The sequence below is a fragment of the Stegostoma tigrinum genome, chromosome 13 (assembly GCF_030684315.1).
Source record: "Stegostoma tigrinum isolate sSteTig4 chromosome 13, sSteTig4.hap1, whole genome shotgun sequence".
Classification (NCBI taxonomy): Eukaryota; Metazoa; Chordata; class Chondrichthyes; order Orectolobiformes; family Stegostomatidae; genus Stegostoma; species Stegostoma tigrinum.
Genome location: NC_081366.1, coordinates 21,664,020 through 21,686,290, shown reverse-complemented (window position 1 = coordinate 21,686,290; position 22,271 = coordinate 21,664,020). Strand labels below are relative to the sequence as shown.

Below are 22,271 nucleotides of genomic sequence, written 5' to 3'. Positions count from 1 at the left end.
GACTTCTCCTTTCCTTCACCAGCCTCCTGTCTGTCTACCATGGATTCCAGCATCTGTAGTTTTTTTGTCTCTATCAGAGAGTTGTCATCAGGCTGATGATGTTTGGTATCCACAACTGGTCACAACTCTGCAAATCAAATTAACAATTTGTTGTTTAACGAATCTCACTGTCTCTCAACACCTTTAGCTTGTAGAAATCTGTTTCTTTCTTCAATATGTTCTGTGACTTAGCCTCCACAGTGTTCTGTGGTGGTGAACTCCATGCATTTGCCACCTTCTCCTCATCCCAGTCCAAAATGGCCCAGCATGCAATCTGAAACCATGATCTCTTGTTTAGGACCCCGATGCTCCTTTACTCAAACCATCTTGTAATGAATGCAACATAGTATTTGTCTTGCTAATTGTTTGCAGACACTGGATACTTACATTTAATGACTGGTGTAGAGGAACAGCCAAATCCCTTTGACCCTCAACAGTTCCCAACCTACACTGCTATTCTGTTTTTCATCCTGAAGGGGGCAACTTCACATTTATCCAAACTATACGGTATCTGCTTTCTTACAGATAAATAAAACTGCAGATGCTGGAATCCAAGGTATCCAAACAGGATGCTGGAAGAACACAGCAAGGCAGGCAGCATCCAGAGGAAAGAAATCAATGTTTCAGGTATTACCTTTCTTCAGGACTGGATGCGGGGATAGGGGAAGCTACAGGTAAAGAGGGGTGGGAGGGGTGTAGCAGAATGGTGGTGTTAGGGGCCCACTTCCCCCTACCTTTATCTGCAGCTCCTCCTACCCCCACATCAAGTCCTCAAGAAAAGTAGTACCCGAATCGTTCGCTTCTCTTTTCTTCCAAATGTTGCCTGGCTTGCTGTGTTCTCTAGCCTCCTGTTTGCACCTGCTATCTATTTGCCCACTCACTCAATGTGTCTATTTTGCCCTGAAGCCTTTTGAGATCATTCTTGCCATTCACCCCAACTTATTTTCTGTTGACAGAAAATCTGGAAATATTAAACAAGTCTCTCATTTACAAACAACTCTGTAATAAGGTACACAGAAGCTAATGATTATATAATGGATGTATGAAGGAGAAGTCAATCCATTGAAATTGTTTGACTGTGTAGTTAGCTAGTAGAGTTTTCAGAATTGGTGGGTGTCCTCTATGTAGAACTTGTAAAGGCATGAGATGAAATAATGAAGATTAGAGCCCACGGCATTGGCAGTTAATATCAACAATGCATCAGGTTTGATCAATGGACAGAAAACAGTGCGAGTAAACTGGTTATTTTTGGTACTGCCAGCTACCACAAGCAGAACACTACAAGGATCAGTGCTTGGTCCAGTTTGTCTACAATCTACATCAAAAACTTAGACGAAGAGACTAAATGTAATATATTGAAGCATGCTGACTATACATAAGAATGCATGAAAATAGAAGAGTAAGTTGTATACCACATGGAGACAGTTCCATTCTTCATCAAAATCATACTTAACTTTTCATCATCCTACACTCCTGACCCTACATCCTCACTTCATAAATTCTTTAGTGTTCAAATGTCTTTGAATGGAAACAATGACAGAGAATCTATACCTTAAAGAGTAGAAAATTGCAAAGATTAACCAACACGTCCTCACCACAAAAGGTGCAATTTTTTTTTATTTCTCATCTCTGTCCTGAGCCGTCAACCCCTTATCCTAACACCATGGGCTGAATTTGCAAAGAGTCAGATTGAGAAATGGTCGAGGGTCCAAAACGTGGATGGCACCCCCCACTTCACCCCTTATTTTTAACACATCCAATGTTTGTCAATGAGGGAAAGGAGGCAGGGTGGAGGTCATGCAGGAAGAAATTCAAACTCAGCAGGGCCACATGAACTCAGCAGAGAGCTCATTTTTGCTGTTGCAAGATACTTAATCCACAGAGTGACAGTACAAATTGAAACAGTAGATGTAAATGCTCTTTCAGAGTTGGTAAGGTCTGTTTAAGTGTTGTGATCTTAAGTTTTGTTTAAATCCATTAGTCAGCATTTCTTTGAGAGGGGCAGGTCATGCCTCACATGCCTTATTGAATTAGTTGAGGATGTGACAAAACACATTGATGAAGGTAGAGCAGTGGATGTGGTGTATATGGATTTTAGCAAAGCATTCGATAAGGTTCCACATGGTAGGCTCATTCAGAAAGTAAAGAGGCACGGATTCAGGGAAATGTGGCTATCTCGATATAAAACTGGCTGTCCAACAGAAGACAGAGGGTGGTAGTAGATGGAAAGTATTCAGCCTGGAGCTTGGTAACCAGTGGTATTCTGCAGGGATCTGTTCTGGAACCTTTGCCATTTGTGATCTTTATAAATGTCTTGGATGATGAAGTAGAAGGGTGGGATAGTAAGTTTACCGATGACACGAAAGCTGGTGGAGTTATGGACAGGGTGGATGGCTGCTGTAGGTTGCAATGGGACACTGACAGGATGCAGAGCTGGACAAAGAAGTGGGAGATGGAACTCGATCCAGAAAAGTGTGAAGTGATTCATTTTAGAAGGTTGAATTTGAATGCAGAATACAGAGTTAATGGCAGGATTCTCAGCAGTGAGGAGGAACAGAGGGATCAGCCCATGGTGTTAGGATAAGGGGTTGACTGTTTAGGACAGAGATGAGAAATAAAAAAAATTTGCACCTGGTGTGATGAGGACATGTTGGTTAATCTTTGCAATTTTCCATTCTTGAAGGTAGAGATTCCCTGTCCAGAGATCCCATAAAGTTGCTACCCAAGTTGAGTGAGTTGAGGCTTTTGGTGTTGGCTTTCATTGGCAGGGGAATTACCTTACCATGAGGTTATGCTGCAGTTCTATAAAACTCCGGTTAGCTCACATTTGGAATGTTGTGGTCAGTTCTGGTCAACTCATTATAGCAAAGGTGTGGAAGCTTTAGAGAGGGTGCAGAGGAGATATACCAGGATGCTGCCTTGACCGGAGGGCAGGTGTTATAAGGAAAGGTCGAGGGAGCTTTTCATTCTGGCGAAGAAGGATGAGAGGTGACTGGATAGTCAGAGACACTTTCCCAGGGCGGAAATGACTATTTTGAGGGGGCATAATTTTAAGGTGATTGGAGGAAGGTGCAGGGGAGATATCAGAGGTAGGTCCTGCACACAGAGTGGTGGGTGTGCTGAATGCGCAGCCAGCAGTGGTAGTGGAGCCAGATACTTTAGAGACTTAAGCGACTCTTGGATAGGCGCATGGAGCCTAGTAAAATGTTGGGTATGCAGGGAAAATTGATCTTAGTAGGATAATAGATCGGCACAACATCGTGGACAGGAGAGCCTGTACTATGTTGTACTGCTCTATGTTCCATTACTATTTTCAAAATGAGCAACAATTGTCATTGAAAAAACCCACTACTATACTGCTTTGATTGACAGGCCATCTTCCTCAGATCAATAAACATAAATGTAGCCAGGATGCATGCAGTTCCAAAATGAGTTCTTTGTTGACATCTCCTCAAGGGCTATGATGTCAATATGAATGTTTAGCTAAATTTCAAAAGTTACAAATTATTTGAGCACGCTGATCTGATTTTAAAATTCAATTGGCAACTTAAAGTTTAGCAGTCTTAGAGGTGAGATCTTTGTTGATTTTTATAAGAATTTGAGAAAATTGCAAAGCCTCGAATTAATCTTATAAATGGTGCATTCTATCTGCTCCACTGTCAGAAGTGTATAAGTGAAAGCTGTGGTTTTTAATCTACTACTTCTATATCACCACGTGGCCCAAGGTCTGCCCATGTTTAATAATGGGTGAATGGCTCTTTAAAAATTCATGGATGTGGGCATTGTTGGCTAACCAGTAATTATTGCCCATTCTAAACTGGCCATGAGTCAACGACATTACTATGAGTCTGGAGTCACATGTAGGCCAGACAATAACAGGAGCAGTTTCCTTCCCAAATACAATAAAACATAGGATAAGAATTAGGCCATTCAGCCCATTGAGTCTGCCTTGCCATTCAATCATTGCTGTTATGTTTGTCAACCCCAAGCTCCTGCCTTCTTCCCATTACCCTTGAAACCCTTACCATCAAGAACCTATCTCTATCTCGAATAAACGCAATAATTTGGCCTCCACTCCCTCTGCAGCAATGAGATCCCCAGGTTCACCACTCTTTTGCTGAAGAAATGCCTCCTCATCTTATCTCTAAAGGGTCATCCATTCACTGAGGCTGGGCCCTTCAATCCTAGTCTCACCTATAGTGGAAACATCTTTGCCATGTCCATCCTTCTGGTCTTCTGCAGCATCCGCCTTTCTTCAACATTATCTGACCCTCAACCTACCTAAAATGACATTAATGAATTAGATCAGGTTTTCTTGACAATCGACAATGATGTCATCGGACTCTTAATTCCAGGCTTTTAGTGAATTCAAATTCTCCAAGTTGCTGTGGCCAGATTCAGTCTGTAGAACATTATCTGGGTCTCTGAATTAATAGTCTCCTAATGCTAAATAATATTCCTAATACAATTGCTTCCCCATCATAATGTCAAATATAGGTTCTGTGTCTTTCATTCGAAAAAGAGACAACTGTGGAGCCTAAAATTTTTCCAGTGTTTCATAAGAATTGCCTGCAATGTGTCAAATTTAAGAGCCGGCAATTTTGATGATTTTATTTAAGTTTTAATTTTTTTCCCCTTCGGCGGGCAAGCAAGTCTGCAGAAGAAAGCATACAAACTGGAAACTGGAATGACCTCGGGATCCTGCAGAAAGGAATGGGGTAAAGTATCTTGGAATGTCACGCCTGCGCATTACAGGTCCTGGTTTATTACGTCCACAGCTCCCAAAATCAGACATGCGCAGTACAAGAAACTCGCTTGTTAATATTTTATATATAAAACGCACGCGCAGTGCTCCAAACGGCTGCACCTTATTTGGCAAGTGGAGCTGTGTTTGGGTTGCTAACCGGGGCCTACCCACCTGTCGCGGGGATCGACCCAGCTCGTCTGCTTGGTGTTGTGGTCAATGTAGTACAACTTCCCATCGTAGTCGGTCGCCTCTTCCCAACCGGGTGGCAGGGGCAGTTCTCCATTGCCCTTGCTGGGCTTGGGCATAGCGAGCGGCAGGTTGTTAGAAACTCCAGCTCCTCCATGGGAAAGTAAAACGATGAAGGAGAAACGCCGAGTCGCTGCTCCGAGCCGGCGGCACTTCGCCTTGAAACATTCTCTCTCCGAGTTTGTGATAAACAAATGTTATTTTTACCCCCCCCCCCCCCCCCCCCGAGCCCCCGTCCTCCTCACGCCTCCATGTTTATTTGAGCTGAGCGGAGGGAGAAGCTCGAGCGGCCGTTTGGACTCTGCTCGCGCTCCCAACCGAAACGCGCGCACGACCACCCAAAACGTCACCGTCTTTTCGATGTCCCCTTCGTCTCTTTCGGGTTTGCAAACTCCCCCGGTCTGCCCCTACTCCTGCCTCGAGAGTAAAAGTTTCCTTCTCGTTGTGCCCCTGCTGCTGAACCGCTGCCCTGTTCTGGGATTTTTTTCCCCGCGGCTGAGCGACACTGCTTCCAAATACTCTCTGCTTACTGCATGACGTCATCCAGGTTGTCAGTCAGGTACCTTTCTGCCGTAATTACACTAAAAGAAGCGCTGGAGTAGATCGTAATGTGCTTAAACATATTGTCCCCTTCCTCGAATCTACTCACCCCATTTGTCCACCACACCGCCTCCCCCACCTTCAAAAATTGAGTTAAAGGATGGATGTGTTGGAATTGAATAATGTTTTGCTGTGCTTGTAATCTGGTGCTAGTTCTGTCTCACTTGGTGTAATGCTTACCCCTCATTCTACAAGGACTTGGTTTCAAGTGTCATTTCGGTGCAGCAGTGAGGACAATGAGACTCCTGGACGTGCCATATTTCGCATTAGGTTTAAACAGATGCCCTGTGTTTTTCCCCCTCGTGGAGCTAAAACATCCCAGTTTGAGAAGCCCTGATATCCCTCGATAAACGCCACAAAGGCAGATATGCAAACACACAATGCTGGAGAAACTCAGCAGATCTAACATAATTTGGAGAGCGAAAAACAAGAGTTAACATTTCGAACCCGGTATGACTTTTTCAGAATGTGGTCGGCACAACATTGTGGGCTGAAGGGCCTGTTCTGTGCTGTACTGTTCTATGTTCTTTAAAGTGTGTACTGTTTCTCACTCCACGGCTGCCAGACCTGCTGTGTTTTTTTTCAGCAATATGTTCGGTTTAGTTTTCCAGCATACACAATATTTTGCCTCCACTCTGAAACGGTTTGTTATTTCATGTCAAGTTGTTGCTTATAGGAGCTTGAACACAGGGAAATGGCAGTTAAATTGTCTGCGGTCTCTCCTACATTACAGCAGTGACTAAACTTTACCAGTACATAATTGGTTGTAAAGTGCTTTGGAACCTTGTGCTACGTTTTGTTTTTATGGGGAAGTATATACAATCTTGCACTGCAAATGGAGGCCATCCCGGTTATTATACGTGGATAATAAAATGTGAGGCTGGATGAACACAGCAGGCCAAGCAGCATCTCAGGAGCACAAAAGCTGACGTTTCGGGCCTAGACCCTTCATCGGAGAGGGAACTGGAATAAATAGGGAGAGAGGGGGAGGCGGACCGAAGATGGAGAGTAAAGAAGATAGGTGGGGAGAGTAAAGAAGATAGGTGGAGAGAGTATAGGTGGGGAGGTAGGGAGGGGATAGGTCAGTCCAGGGAAGACGGACAGGTCAAGGAGGTGGGATGAGGTTAGTAGGTAGATGGGGCTGTGGCTTGGGGTGGGAGGAAGGGATGGGTGAGAGGAAGAACAGGTTAGGGAGGCAGAGACAGGTTGGACTGGTTTTGGGGTGCAGTGGGTGGGGGGGGAAAGAGCTGGGCTGGTTGTGTGGTGCAGTGGGTGGGGGGGGGGAAGAGCTGGGCTGGTTGTGTGGTGCAGTGGGGGGAGGGGACGAACTGGGCTGGTTTAGGGATGCAGTAGGGGAAGGGGAGATTTTGAAACTGGTGAAGTCCACATTGATACCATTAGGCTGCAGGGTTCCCAGGCGGAATATGAGTTGCTGTTCCTGCAACCTTCGGGTGGCATCATTGTGGCAGTGCAGGAGGCCCATGATGGACATGTCATCTAGAGAATGGGAGGGGGAGTGGAAATGGTTTGCGACTGGGAGGTGCAGTTGTTTGTTGCGAACTGAGCGGAGGTGTTCTGCAAAGCGGTCTCCAAGCCTCCGCTTGGTTTCCCCAATGTAGAGGAAGCCGCACCGGGTACAATGGATGCAGTATACCACATTGGTAGATGTGCAGGTGAACCTCTGCTTAATGTGGAATGTCATCTTGGGGCCTGGGATAGGGGTGAGGGAGGAGGTGTGGGGGCAAGTGTAGCATTTCCTGCGGTTGCAGGGGAAGGTGCCGGGTGTGGTGGGGTTGGAGGGCAGTGTGGAGCGAACAAGGGAGTCACGGAGAGAGTGGTCTCTCCGGAAAGCAGACAGGGGTGGGGATGGAAAAATGTCTTGGGTGGTGGGGTCGGATTGTAAATGGCGAACGTGTCGGAGGATGATGCGTTGTAATCGGAGGTTGGTGGGGTGGTGTGTGAGAACGAGGGGGATCCTCTTAGGGCGGTTGTGGCGGGGGCGGGGTGTGAGGGATGTGTTGCGGGAAATGCGGGAGACCCGGTCAAGGGCGTTCTCGATCACTGGGGGGGGAAAGTTGCGGTCCTTAAAGAACTTGGACATCTGGGATGTGCGGGAGTGGAATGTCTTATCGTGGGAGCAGATGCGGCGGAGGCGGAGGAATTGGGAACAGGGGATGGAATTTTTGCAGGAGGGTGGGTGGGAGGAGGTGTATTCTAGGTAGCTGTGGAGTTGGTGGGCTTGAAATGGACATCAGTTACAAGCTGGTTGCCTGAGATGGAGACTGAGATGTCCAATAAGGTGAGGGATGTGCTGGAGATGGCCCAGGTGAACTGAAGGTTGGGGTGGAAGGTGTTGGTGAAGTGGATGAACTGTTCGAGCTCCTCTGGGGAGCAAGAGGCGGCGCCGATACAGTCATCAATGTACCGGAGGAAGAGGTGGGGTTTGGGACCTGTGTAGGTGCGGAAGAGGAACTGTTCCACGTAACCTACAAAGAGGCAGGCATAGCTGCTTCATCTCCAACTGCCGTCGAGACATTAACCGCCTCAACCTCTCCACCCCTCTCACCCACTCCAACCTCTCCCCCGCAGAACGGGCAGCCCTCCGCTCCAACCCCAACCTCACCATCAAACCCGCAGATAAGGGTGGTGCAGTGGTAGTATGGCGCACTGACCTCTACATCGCCGAGGCCAGACACCAACTCTCCGACACCACCTCCTACCGCCCCCTCGATCATGACCCCACACCCGAGCACCAAACCATCATCTCCAACACCATTCACGACCTCATCACCTCAGGGGACCTCCCACCCACAGCCTCCAACCTCATTGTTCCCCAACCCCGCACGGCCCGTTTCTATCTCCTTCCCAAAATCCACAAACCTGCCTGCCCTGGTCGACCCATCGTCTCAGCCTGCTCCTGCCCCACCAAACTCATCTCCACCTATCTGGACTCCATTTTCTCCCCTTTGGTCCAGGAACTCCCTACCTACGTCCGTGACACCACCCACGCCCTCCACCTCCTCCAGGACTTCCAATTCCCTGGCCCCCAACACTTGATATTCACCATGGACGGCCAGTCCCTATACACCTGCATTCCGCATGCAGATGGCCTCAAGGCCCTCCGCTTCTTCCTATCCCGCAGGCCCGATCAGTCCCCCTCCACCGACACACTCATCCGCCTAGCTGAACTCGTCCTCACCCTCAACAACTTCTCTTTTGACTCCTCCCACTTCCTACAGACCCCAGCTATGCCTGCCTCTTTGTAGGTTACATGGAACAGTCCCTCTTCCGCACCTACACAGGCCCCAAACCCCACCTCTTCCTCCGGTACATTGATGACTGTATCGGCGCCGCCTCTTGCTCCCCAGAGGAGCTCAAACAGTTCATCCACTTCACCAACACCTTCCACCCCAACCTTCAGTTCACCTGGGCCATCTCCAGCACATCCCTCACCTTCTTGGACCTCTCAGTCTCCATCTCAGGCAACCAGCTTGTAACTGATGTCCATTTCAAGCCCACCGACTCCCACAGCTACCTAGAATACACCACCTCCCACCCACCCTCCTGCAAAAATTCCATCCCCTATTCCCAATTCCTCCGCCTCCGCCGCATCTGCTCCCACGATAAGACATTCCACTCCCGCACATCCCAGATGTCCAAGTTCTTTAAGGACCGCAACTTTCCGCCCACAGTGATCGAGAACGCCCTTGACTGCGTCTCCCGCATTTCCCGCAACACATCCCTCACACCCCGCCCCCGCCACAACCGCCCTAAGAGGATCCCCCTCGTTCTCACACACCACCCCACCAACCTCCGGATACAACGCATCATCCTCCGACACTTTCGCCATTTATAATCCGACCCCACCACCCAAGACATTTTTCCATCCCCACCCCTGTCTGCTTTCCGGAGAGACCACTCTCTCCGTGACTCCCTTGTTCGCTCCACACTGCCCTCCAACCCCACCACACCCGGCACCTTCCCCTGCAACCGCAGGAAATGCTACACTTGCCCCCACACCTCCTCCCTCACCCCTATCCCAGGCCCCAAGATGACATTCCGCATTAAGCAGAGGTTCACCTGCACATCTGCCAATGTGGTATACTGCATCCATTGTACCCGGTGCGGCTTCCTCTACATTGGGGAAACCAAGAGGAGGCTTGGAGACCGCTTTGCAGAACACCTCCGCTCAGTTCGCAACAAACAACTGCACCTCCCAGTCGCAAACCATTTCCACTCCCCCTCCCATTCTCCAAATGACATGTCCATCATGGGCCTCCTGCACTGCCACAATGATGCCACCCGAAGGTTGCAGGAACAGCAACTCATATTCCGCCTGGGAACCCTGCAGCCTAATGATATCAATGTGGACTTCACCAGTTTCAAAATCTCCCCTTCCCCTACTGCATCCCTAAACCAGCCCAGTTCGTCCCCTCCCCCCACTGCACCACACAACCAGCCCAGCTCTTCCCCCCCCACCCACTGCATCCCAAAACCAGTCCAACCTGTCTCTGCCTCCCTAACCGGTTCTTCCTCTCACCCATCCCTTCCTCCCACCCCAAGCCGCACCCCCATCTACCTACTAACCTCATCCCACCTCCTTGACCTGTCCGTCTTCCCTGGACTGACCTATCCCCTCCCTACCTCCCCACCTATACTCTCTCCACCTATCTTCTTTACTCTCCATCTTCGGTCCGCCTCCCCCTCTCTCCCTATTTATTCCAGTTCCCTCTCCCCATCCCTCTCTCTGATGAAGGGTCTAGGCCCGAAACGTCAGCTTTTGTGCTCCTGAGATGCTGCTTGGCCTGCTGTGTTCATCCAGCCTCACATTTTATTATCTTGGAATTCTCCAGCATCTGCAGTTCCCATTATCTCCGGTTATTATATGTGTTTTTTTTTCTCTCTTGGGGAACTTTCCAATGTAGTTTTCCACCCTTATTTCTTTCCCCATAACCCTACAAATTTGCCCTCTTCAAGTACATCTTCAATTGCCTTAAAGTTCCTAAGCAATGAAACTTTTCTAGCTTTCCATGTATTGCATTGCAAATCCTTAACCTTTTAAGTGAAAATGTATTTTTTTACTTCCAGTTCTTTTGCCAGTGAAGTTAAATTTATGCTGTCTAGTTAGTGACCACTTTACCAGAGGAACTGTTTCCCCCATTTGTTTGATCAAAAGCCCTAAAGTTAGATGCATCTCGTAAATCTTCTCTTTCCTGCACAAAGGAGAACAATAACAGTTTCTCCTTTGCCAAGTGCACCTGAAACAGCCTAACATTTAAAAAAAATGCAGTGAATTTTTCTGATCTGAAATACAGCATCCAAATCCTGATTCAGTGACCAGCTTAAAAAGTAAATTTTAAAGAAGAAAAAAATACAGGGCTATCAGAAAAGGATAGGGGTGCAATGTAAAGTCACCATAATCTTGCTATCTAAATTATTTTTGTCATATATTAATGATCTGGATAAAGGAACTGTGGTAATTGTTGCTAAGTTTTCAGATGACATGAAGGTAGCTTGAGGGACAGATAGTGTTGAGGAAACAGCGAGGCTGAAGAAGGACTTATACAGGCTAGGAGAATGGGCAAGTGGTGCCAGATGGAATACAATGTGAAGTTATGCACTTTGTTCGGAAGAAATGGTGTAGGCTGCTTTCCAAATGGAGAAATACTTCAGAAATCTGAAGCACTGAGGGTTTTGGGAGACCCCGCCCAGGATTCTCTTAATATGCAGGTTCATTTGGCAGTTAAGAAGGCAAATGTGATATTAGCATTTTTTTCAAGAGGTCTAGAATACAAGAGCAAAGATGTATTGCTTTGGCTATCCATGAGGCTCTGGTCAGATTGCATTTGGAATATTGTGAGCTGTTTCTGTATCTAAGGAAGGATCTGCAGGCATTGGAGGGGGTCCAGCCAAGGTTTACAAGAATGATTCTGGGGTCTAGGGCTTGTCAAATGAGAAGCAGTTGAGAACTATGGTGTGGATATATTTCCATAGTAGGAGAGACTAGGATCTGAGGGCACAGCTTCAGAGTAAAGAAATGACCCTTTTGAACTGAGGAAGAGGAATTGTTTCAGCCAGAGAATGGTTAATGTATGGAATTCATTGCTGCAGAGGGCTGTGGAGGCCAAATCATTGATTGCATTTAAAACAAGGTCTGAAATCTCAACACCATGTGAGAGTCCAACAGGTTTATTTGAAAACACAAGCTTTTGGAGCCTCAGTCCTCCTTCAGGTGAATACAAGAGCAAAGAGGTATTGCTTAGGCCATATATGACTCTCTGGTCAGACTGCATTTAGAATATTGTAAGCAGTTTAGGGCTCTGTACCTAAAGGATGGATGTGCTGGCATTGATGGGGGGTCCCAGACAATGTTTAGGTGAAGGACTGAAACTCCAAAAGCTTGGTTTCAAATCAACCTGTTGGATTATAACCTGCTGTCATGTGCTTTCTGAACTTGGCCACCCGAGTCCAACACCAGCACCTCCACATTGTATTTAAAACAGCGACGGATAGACTCTTGATTGATTAGGGGATCAAAGGTTACAGATCGAAGGCAGAAGAATAGGATTGTGACGCATGTGAGCCATGATCAAATGGTGGAGCAGGCTCATGGAGCTGGATGGCCTAATTCTGCACCTATTTCTTGTGGTGTTATGGCCTCATTAGGGAGAGAGATGATTAGTGGTTGTTTTACCAGGAGATTCACCACCACTCAGGTACGGGTCAAGACTGTGAAGGCAGGATCTTCATGGTAACATCAGTGGATATGGAAATTGAGCTGGCACTATTGGTGTCATTCTGCATTGTGAATCAGCCATTCAGCCAACAGAGCTAAGGGAGTGATCCTAATTGGATAGGAATACCAAAGAACCAGCCCAGGTACAGTAAAATGTATGGCTTCCTTTTGTACCACTTTATAATACTGCAGTCAATTCTCACAATTGAAATCTAGCATCGTCATACAGCTCTTCTGCATCTTTTACGAACTGCATTGTCTAGAATTTGTACATAGTATTTGAGAGGCCCAACTTCTGTTTTTTTTTCAAAAATTGCATATGATTTCCGTATTCTTCTCAAAGTTCTGTTACAAAGTCTGGTGTGCCATATGTTTGTTAACCTCCCACTTACAAAGAGTTGTGAATAGAAACCCCAACCCCTTTGCTCCCAAACCATCTTCTAAATAGAGACCTATAGATTGTAATGACTCTCCATGTCATTCTTTCTAAAATGCATCACTTTATTCCACAGAACAACAAAATAGTTTTAATCACTTAATACTCTCTTGAATATCTCAATTGAACCTGCCTCCACCACAATTCTTAACATGCATTCCAAACCTGAACCATTGGTTGGCTGTGTGCAAGAGTTCATGGATTTGAAGGAGGAGCTTATGAGAGTTATGGCAGTGTGTCTTGTAGATGATGCACACTGTTACCACTGTACATCGGTTTTGCATGGAGTGCCACTCATGCAAGTTGCTTTGTACCCAGTTTTGTTTATATTATTGAATATTGTCAGAATTGCATGCATCCAAGCAAGTATTCCCTCACACTCCTGAGTTGTGCCTCGTAGATAGTGAGCATGCATGGAGAGACAGGATCTCAGATACACACACCAGAGTTCAAAGTTTCTGACTTACTATTGTAGTCAGAGTATTTATGTGGCTGGTCTTATGAGTTTTTGATCAATGCTAACCCCCAGCATGTTAGTGGGGGCTTTGGTGAAATGTTGTGAAACAGCAATGGCAGATGGTGAGACTCTTGGTTAAGATCCTAATTGCTTGGTGCTTGTGCAGCACAAATATTACTTCCAACTTTAAAAAAAACCAAAGAACTGAGGGTGGTCGAAATCAGAAACAGAAATTGCGGGGAAAATTCAGCAGCTCTGGCAGTATCTGTAGAAAGGAAGCAGAGTTAACATTTTGTTTCCAATGAACCATTTTCAGAGCTGATAGTAGCTAGGAGAAGGCTGGCGTATGTGCTGAAGGTGGGGGTGGTGGAGGGGTGGAGGAGTAAATGACAGATGGAGATGAAGCCCAGAGAGAACAATAGTTAGACAAAGGAAAAGGTAAATGTCAGTATGGTCAAATTGATAATTGCTCGTTGGGACTAATAGTAGCTGACAATAAGATGGTTATGGTAGCAGCCCATGTGATATCAATAACTGGTGTGTGGAAACTGGGGTAAGAACATGGGAGAGGGTGCTCAGGCCCTAAAATTATTGAACTCTATATTCAGCCCCAAAGGCTGCAGAGGCTCCCAAGCAGAAAATGAGATGCTGTTCTTCAGCTTGAGCTTCACTCTGCTAGAGCACTGCAACAAGCCCATGACACATTGGGCAGGGAATACAGTAGTGTGTTGAAGCTCAGAGTCATTTTTGAGGACAGAATATAGGCGTTCTGCAAAGCGATCACCAAGTCTGCACTTCATCTCCCCAGTCCAGAGGAAACCACATTGGTAACGGCAAACACAGTAGACTGGATGCAGTGAAGTATAGATGAATCACTGCTTCATCTGGAAGGTGGCCTTGGATTATGAGGTAGGAGTAATTTAAAGGTGCAGGTGTTTCACCTTCTGCGATTACATGGGGAGGTGTTGGGAGTGGAGGAGGAGTGGACCAAGGTGTCCTGGACGGAATGGTTACTGTGGAAAACTGACAAGGGAGAGGAGGAGATTGTGTCTGGTGGTGGTATCCCACTGGAAGTGGCAGAAATGGCAGCAGATGACCCATTCAATGTGGATGCTGGTGAGGTGGTAAGTGATGAACAGGAAACCCTATCACCGTTATGGAGGGAAGAGAAGTGGCGAGGGCTGAACTGCAGGGGATGGGTCGAACATTGCCGAGGGCCTAGTCAACCATGGTGGAGGGGAATCCTTAGATGAGAAAGGTGAACATTTCAGAGGCCCCCATGTAGAAGCTGGTGTCACTGGAACACGTGGCAGAGACAGAGAAACTGGGAAAATGGAATAGTGTCTTTACAGGAAGCAGTGTAAGTCTGGGAGTCATTGAGTTTGTAGTGGATATCAGTGGCCAGCCTATTCCCAGAAATGGGGAAACAGACATCAAGGAAGGGAGGAGTCAGTCAAGGACCAGGTGAAAGTGAGAGCAGGGTGGAAATTTGAAGCAAAATAGATAAACTTTTCCAATTCTGGATGAGCATGAAGCAGCACCAGTGATAACATTGATATACTGGAGAAACAGTTGTGGGTGATGACCGGCATAGGATTGAATGTTCCATGTACTGCATAAAGACTTGAAGATATACTTTAAAATATAATGAATTTCTCCAATCAATGCAGAAAGTCAATTTTTATGAAGAGACAAGATGCAAACTTTTAAGGTGGACCCTATGAGTCAGACAACTTCTGAGGTACACAATTACCTCCAGTTTCAGAAAGTTCAAAACTAAATGATGCTGTTTCGGGTGCCATCCTTTGAATGGATATGTTGATTAAAACCATCTGTGGAATTCACACCTTTTTTAGTCTACAGACTTACTGTAACTCAAGATCTATAGACTCCCAGGCTCGCTGGCCCAAACTTTTGCTGTAATTTTTTCATTATGGTGAAAATAGTGAAAAACATTGGAAATCACGAGTTTTTAATTTTCATGGGATGTTATTGATAACTTATCATGTGTTCACGGACACTTCAGAGGCAGCTGGCCAATGATCAGTTAGCTGTCTACACTCAAATCTGTTTCCCAAGTCGCTGATGTCTGGAACCAGGAGTGTGGAAATATGTACAGCTCTGTTCTCAGCGTATTTCATTTGAAGAGCCAAGACATGTCTTGAGAGAACTGAGGTACTCCCCCTGTGAATGTGTGACAGGGTCAGGAATCCTTTGCGGAGGGGTTCTCAGGTATCCTTTGTTATTGTTAACTGCTGCATGAACCCCTTGGAACTGTCCAACCTGGAAGAAGTATCAAATCTGTCAAGAAGTGTTGACCCAGGAAGAAGTGTTGCCCTTCAAGAATACATAATACCAATTAAAATGTGTTTTCACAATGAGAGCATTTTTTCCCCCCTCGATAGAGTATAATCTGCATTATAGAATTTTAAGTAATAAAACCTCATTTATTCTCAAATGTGCATGTATCCTTTTTAATTTAACCTATTTTTCTAATCATTTTCAGAGTTGTTGTTTAAGTCTTCTGGAGTAAGTGGGACTTGAACCTGGACCTCCTGCTCCAGAGGTAAGGACACAAACACTGCATCACAAGAACATCCCCTGCCTGTGTCTTTATGGATACTAACTAAGTTGGCATGGGTAAAGGGGAACACATATGGATGGAAGTAGGCATAAATTAACATGGGGTTATGAGCAGCCATGGAAATGGGTGAAGAGCCATTGAATGGTCGAGGGCATGTGAAGGACTGAGGCATGGGTCCTTGATAGCATGAGATAGCTATGATGATACGTCAGGTGTGGGTCAGAGGCAGTAAAGGAGATAAGACTGTGAAGGATGTAAGGATTGGAGGAATATTTTATTATTTTCTAATTTTTGGCTGCAGCACTGCCAAGCTTGCCTTGGCAACTGAAAACCTGCTCAACTTTTCCCAAGTCACCTGGTCAGATCTGCTAATCCTCCTAGACTAGAAATGTGGTGGGCAAACAGCTATTTTTAAAAGGCTGGATTTACAGAGCTAAGATTTTTCCCTCCTCCGCACTTCTGACCCAGGAACAAAACTCAGAATAACTGTGTCTGAATTTGGAACTTAAGAAAGAAAACTGTAAAGAAGCCAGTTCATTTCAAGTAGGTGTGAATTGCCAATACCTATTCCCTATAGGCTTCTAACTTTTGAATCACTGTGAGGACAATGATCAAAACTGCCTTCAGATAACAAATCTTATTCCAAATATCAGGGGGAAGAATCACAGGACTCAAAACATTAACACTTTTTTTTCCTCCAAAAATGCTGTGTTTCTCCAGCAACTTCTGTTTTTGCTTCTTTCACAAAGAGAAACAGGCCAGTGTGGAATCCAACAGCATGTAAGATTTCTGTATGAGTGTGCCTTGCTTTCCACATAATTTTACAAGTTTAAACCCTGTGAGCTGTTTTTGGCAATCTGCATGTCAGAGGCAGATATATTTTTTAAAGAACTCAACCCAGCTCCTCCTGGCTCCTGTCTTCAGAAGACCATAAACGATCTGCCTAGATATTTCAAATATCTTGATGCTGAAATTAGACTGGATACGCCAAAATTATCAACCTCCAAGAACTGTATCACTTTGATCTTTATTGGTCTCCAAAATTCTCTCTTTAAAATATCTTACCGCCTTGATCTATTTTGTGCGTGTATCTGAATGTGTACAAATTAAAGTTGTGGCCTTTTTGTTATCACTGTTCTTAGATTAGGTTAAATATAACAAAATCTATAACTTGTTTTTAAAAAAAAACAGATCATTTTTGTCTGTGACTGCAACAGTCACAGCTTGCAACCAGTCAAGGACCACATTGGCAAGCACATCCTTAAAAGAAAACATTGCTTTCAAAAAAGTATTGGAGAAAGAAGTGAGCTAACGTACCTTTCACTTGATAGTAATACTAATACTTATCCACAAGTCAATGTCAAATCCCAAAATATCAGTCATGCAATGAGCATGACGGTTGAGTCACTCATAAGAAACTCTAGCTACACTTGATACAGAAAGTGCCTGTGACATCAGATCCCTGAAGAAAACTACCCCAGCACAGAATCAGAACCTCCAGGAGAGAAATGAAGAGCATTTGTAAAAAAAAAATTAAAAAGTTAAATGTTAAGGATAAATTTCCCTTCCCAACCTGACCTTTGCAGTGATACAGTTTACGTATGATAACAATGTACTAAATGATACAACGATACAGAGCACATCAATGAACACCAGCAAACTCTTCTACAATAGAATGATTCATATTTGGAGCCTAGTTGTAGTCCACACAAAATAAACAGTTCAATGGAGATTATTAAATATTGACGAGAAGCAGAACTCCAATTATTGGAGCTTTTCTAAAATGGCATTTGAAAGTCAGCTTGGGTTGTTATGCTGAAATCCTGGAGAGAGGCTTGAATTCACAGTTTTCTGACTCCAATAATGAGTTCTACTAGCTGAATCTATGCCTAGAACCTGTTCAGATGACTTCTGAAAGGAGGTGCATGTTAGTTATTTCAACCACACTATTTAAAGAATTTATTACTCACCAAACTTGGTGCAAAGTTCACTGGTGTCTAAAGTCTAACAATTCCATTATAAATCTGTGAATTCCAGTAAGATTGCTCATGTGGGTCAATTGAAAGTAAAGCGTTTGTTGGGTTACAGTCTGACTACACCATAAACCTTTTATTGCAGTACTTTAAAAAGTACTGATAAGATTGATTTGATTTACACTTGTCTGGCAAGCATGGGATCAGATTTGAAAAGTAGAACAATCTTTGCACATTGCAATTTTATGGTACAATGACTGTCCTCTGGAATGTTTTATATGAAGGAAATATGGTTAGGTGCAACAACAGACTCTCAAATCGAACTTTTTTTAAAAAAAATCTTTCAATCATTCCATCTGTTATAAACTGTAAAAAAAGTAAAGGTAAAAGGCAAAGTTGCCATCACCTGACTGAACCATAGGCTGCTCTCTCATTAAAGAGAGGAAAACTAGTGGTAGTTTAACCCAAGGGTCACCATGCCTCAAGCAATAGGAGAGGTTTAGAAGACGTTCTTTTATGGTAATCTCAGCCAGTGTGGGAAAGAAAGCAAAATGCTTGAATAACAAATGTCTTAAGGAACTACAATCTTGTGACAAGGTTTGTTGTGAAGTATGGTAAATGAGACCAACATTAGCCAATCAGAATACTTTTTAATTTTAATTCTTCATTGGAATGCAAAACAAAGATCTAACATGTATAGTGTGATACAATACTCAGCTGAAAATATTTAAGTAATTTAGGAATCTTTTTGTATCACAAAATTGTTACAAACAAATTTCACTATTATCTCATAGTGGCCAAGATTCGTTGACAGCTTTGCAGACAGTCTTGGACCTCAGGTGGGGTAGCAATAGTAGTGGGTTCAGTAAAATTTAGCAGTGTGATGTTGTAACTAAATAAGTATTCCACTTACAGACTTTAACAAAAGTAGTTGACATGTCTACTGGAAATGACGTGGATCCAAAAAAAAGCTATACTTGGTGCAATTAACGTAGCAGATGACTTTATAGGCCTATTCCAATTGTTCTTCATTCCTGAGCAACATCCAAGGCTGTTGGAGATCAGCCAAAGGATAAATTGAAATAACACACACAAAAGCAGTTTTAAAGAGAACCCAATAGTTCATTTGAATATGGAATTGAAAACTGCCTAAATGTAAAGGATAAACATTTTTCAAAAATGTTTGTACCTGAAATCAAATAAGATTATTTGATTTCTGTTCTGAGGACTGTGGTAACTATGATTTCTAAGAATCATGAGAAGATAGGAACAATAAACGTGCTTAGTTTTGAGAACATGGGATAACTAATAGGAACAGTAGGAAATATCCATAATTTGGATCCAGGAGGCAGTTTGAGGAAAGAGCTGAAAAATCTTTCAGTAACTTGATTTGGTAGTTAAAGTATTTGCTGGTAATTAAGAATTTAGCAACGATGTCTGATGGAGAATGTTAATGAGCAAGGTCATCTATAGGTAGATAATACCATCAAAGATAGGTAATGACCATCCACCTCTTCAGGTATGGTGGAGAGAAGAAATAGGACCTTTGAAACAAGCTGAAATGTAGAGTACAGATCAGCACAGAATGTGATATTGCACTTAGCAGGCTAACATTTAAATAGGTAGCAGGCAAGTCTTTGGGGTTTAACATGATAATGTAATAATATGAAATTGAAGGCAATGCATCACCTCAGGAGGAGGACAAATATAGCATGAGATAATAATAATAATTGAGGAATTAGTCGTGGCTGCTAGACTACTATTAGAGGCAGAAGTGACATCGGTCAAAGCATACTAGAAGGGTACAGACCCCATTCAATTAGGTAACCAATGAATTGTTAAGACAGCTAAGAAGGCAATTGTAATAGGGTCTGAGCATCAAGTGGTGGCAGGAGCAGCAACTGGTCTGGGAGGAATAAACATGACATCTACACCGGAATTTGGAAGAGGAGAAGAAAAAGCAATGGGAAGAATAAAAGACATTTGGCCATAAGAGAATAGGATAGCAACTCCATCTTATAAAAATATTCCTTGTAGTTGAACGCTATGGAAGGGCGTATTTATTTACCTTCATTTGTTGGCAGTGCCAGAAGTTACTGTTTTTAACCAGCTTGGTGAAGACTGTGCTGTCTCAAAGCTTAGTTAGACTCTCATTTATGTACACCATTGGATGTATCTCTCATTGCACATGTTGTGCAAATATGCTCAGTGAACATAAATTCTAATGGATCTGTGATTTAGAAACTGGTGCAAATAGCAGAGGACCACACAGTCAGCTATATGACCTTCCAAATAAGCTCCTATCAGAGCATGATCTCCACCTCAATTTTTACCATGTTTTACATGGAGCTTGGATTTTCCTTTGTGTGTGGATAGATAAAAGGGTTGGAACCAGCCTTCAGCATGATGTTTCGTTTCCCCAGGCCTTTAAAGAGTTTTACGCATTGGATGAATTTGCGTGGGATGGTTGCTGACTGATGATGGCTTTTAAGGATGAAGTTGAGGGTTTTGCAGGCTCTTTTGCTGAACAGAGAACATGGATGGTTATAGATAACATACAGCATTTCAACAATTTCTTTTTTTTTCTGTTTTAAAGTTGCCTGATGGTGGTGTTTGACTTTGAGACTGGTTCGTTCAGGGTCTTACAGTTATACCAACAAAGATTGTAGGATAAAGTTTGACAGAACAGTAAATCCAGCCTCCTTGTCCGAGTTAATGTGTGTATGTGCCCACTGACAGCAATGTCATGAGTCCAATATTGATTTATGCTTCTCTCGAAGACCAGGATAAAATTGCATGCAGTTTGACTTTGAAGAAATGAAGATGTTTCTTAATACAGAGTATTGTAATGACATTGGCATCATGAAATAGTGGGAGATGCTTGTACATATGATTTAGATTACCCTACGCAGATCATCCATTTGAAAATGTCCATTTTCATAGTCCAGTGTTACCCTTTTCCTCATTTGCAAACCTAGTGGAAAATAAATAATATCGTTCTTACAAACATTAAAAGAAAATAAAAGTGGAAGCTTCAATCATATGTAGTTTCTTTCAAGTTCAGGCATTGGCAGGAGTCTATGCCTCCTTGAGTAATTTGAGCCTTGTATATTGGGGCAGAGAACGATGGGCAGAAAGAAGGTGTGGTAGGAGGGAAGGGGAAGACAAGAGGAAATGGAAGAGAATTGCAATGAAGAGCAGAGGGAAGAAGGTGGGGGGGGGGGGGGGGGGAGAGATTGGGACCATGAAAGAAAAAGATGGAATTGGGAAGGGAAAGGAAATCTGAATTCAGGTAGGAGGGCACAAAGTTGATGAAGCAGGGAAAGAAGGAGGTGATGGTGAGGTGGAGAAGAGGAGCTGAGAAAATATTTGTAAAAGGAGAGAGAACATGAAAGGAGGAGAAAGGAAAGAAGCAGGCAGAAAGAAGGGAGGAAAGCAGAAAAGAGAGAAAGAATACAGAAAAAGGAAGTGGAGGACGACCAGGAAGAAGAAAAGGGAAAAAAAGACAAGGGCACACATTCAGAAGGCTGAAAGGGAAGAGTGAAATAGGTAAGAGAAGGAGAAGAATGGGAAAGGAAGATGAAGCAATAAAAAAAAACTGAACGGAGAAAATATAAATGAAGGGGAAAAGCGAGATGAGCCAGAACAGAAAGAGAAGGAATAGAATTGAGCAAAAAAAGGGAAATTACTCATTTGGCTTAGAACTTTCCATGTTGTATGAGATCAGTAATTTACTGTGTAGCAAATCACAAGAATGAACCACATGATATTTCCTCCATTTTAATCCATCTTAGTCTTTTTACTTTTTCAGTCACATACCACCAGAAGTGATGGCACCTTGAAATTGGACTGCATTATATGTGGCAGAATTTATGGAAGTCACCATTAATGAACGTCCCAGTGACAGTTTTCAAACATGCTAAAATAAGATGTGTAATGAATCTGCAGAAGGTCAGCTATGTACAAAAGGCATCACATTCTATCAAGAACTGAAAACAGACTAAAGAGTCAGTGACCCAGATGGTGCCCCTCTTCTCATGTTGTAGAGCACTTTGCATACATCATGGATTAAACAGAAAAGCCCTTGTGTCTGACTGTGCATCATGTGACACATTTCACACTGAATAGAGCATTTTCTTAATGAGACCATTCTGATACGTGAAATGAAAAAGCACTGGAGTTGGCAGCTGGGAAATGTTATGGGGTAGTGCATTGTTCCTTTGTAGCATGTTGAAACTAGCATCAGTATGTAAAATGGTTGTAAATGCATACTATTTATAAAGCAAGGCCTTACGCTCTGAAGGTGATAACAGAACCAACTGGTATTCTGCAATGCAACAAAAATGCAGAGAGGGGAATGCTCAATGTATTCCTTGAGCAAATACTACTGCTTTTGTTTGCCCTTCTCCTTTATCAGAAAATAGAATAATAAATAAGATAAAGTCAGAGGCAA

The 22,271-nt window shown here is 43.8% G+C and overlaps 1 protein-coding gene and 1 long non-coding RNA gene across 4 annotated transcripts in view; one reads left to right on the top strand and one right to left on the bottom strand.

Moving 5' to 3' along the window:
- LOC125458216 (protein KIBRA-like) overlaps positions 1-5,223 on the bottom strand; it is a 116,364-nt gene extending 111,141 nt beyond the window's left edge. For 2 of the 3 annotated variants that reach the window (XM_059650602.1, XM_059650603.1), the window contains exon 1: positions 4,958-5,223. In XM_059650602.1, coding sequence (XP_059506585.1) covers positions 4,958-5,091 — 134 coding nt within the window. In that variant the 5' untranslated portion in view covers positions 5,092-5,223. The remainder of the gene's footprint in view (positions 1-4,957) is intronic. The other variant, XM_059650604.1, reaches the window with a different exon arrangement.
- Positions 5,224-5,277: 54 nt separating this feature from the next.
- On the top strand, positions 5,278-22,013 carry LOC125458217 (uncharacterized). The gene is made up of 3 exons (XR_007248794.2): positions 5,278-5,591; positions 15,768-15,827; positions 21,630-22,013. It is a non-coding gene; the product is annotated as an uncharacterized LOC125458217 (long non-coding RNA).
- The last annotated feature ends 258 nt before the right edge of the window (positions 22,014-22,271 follow it).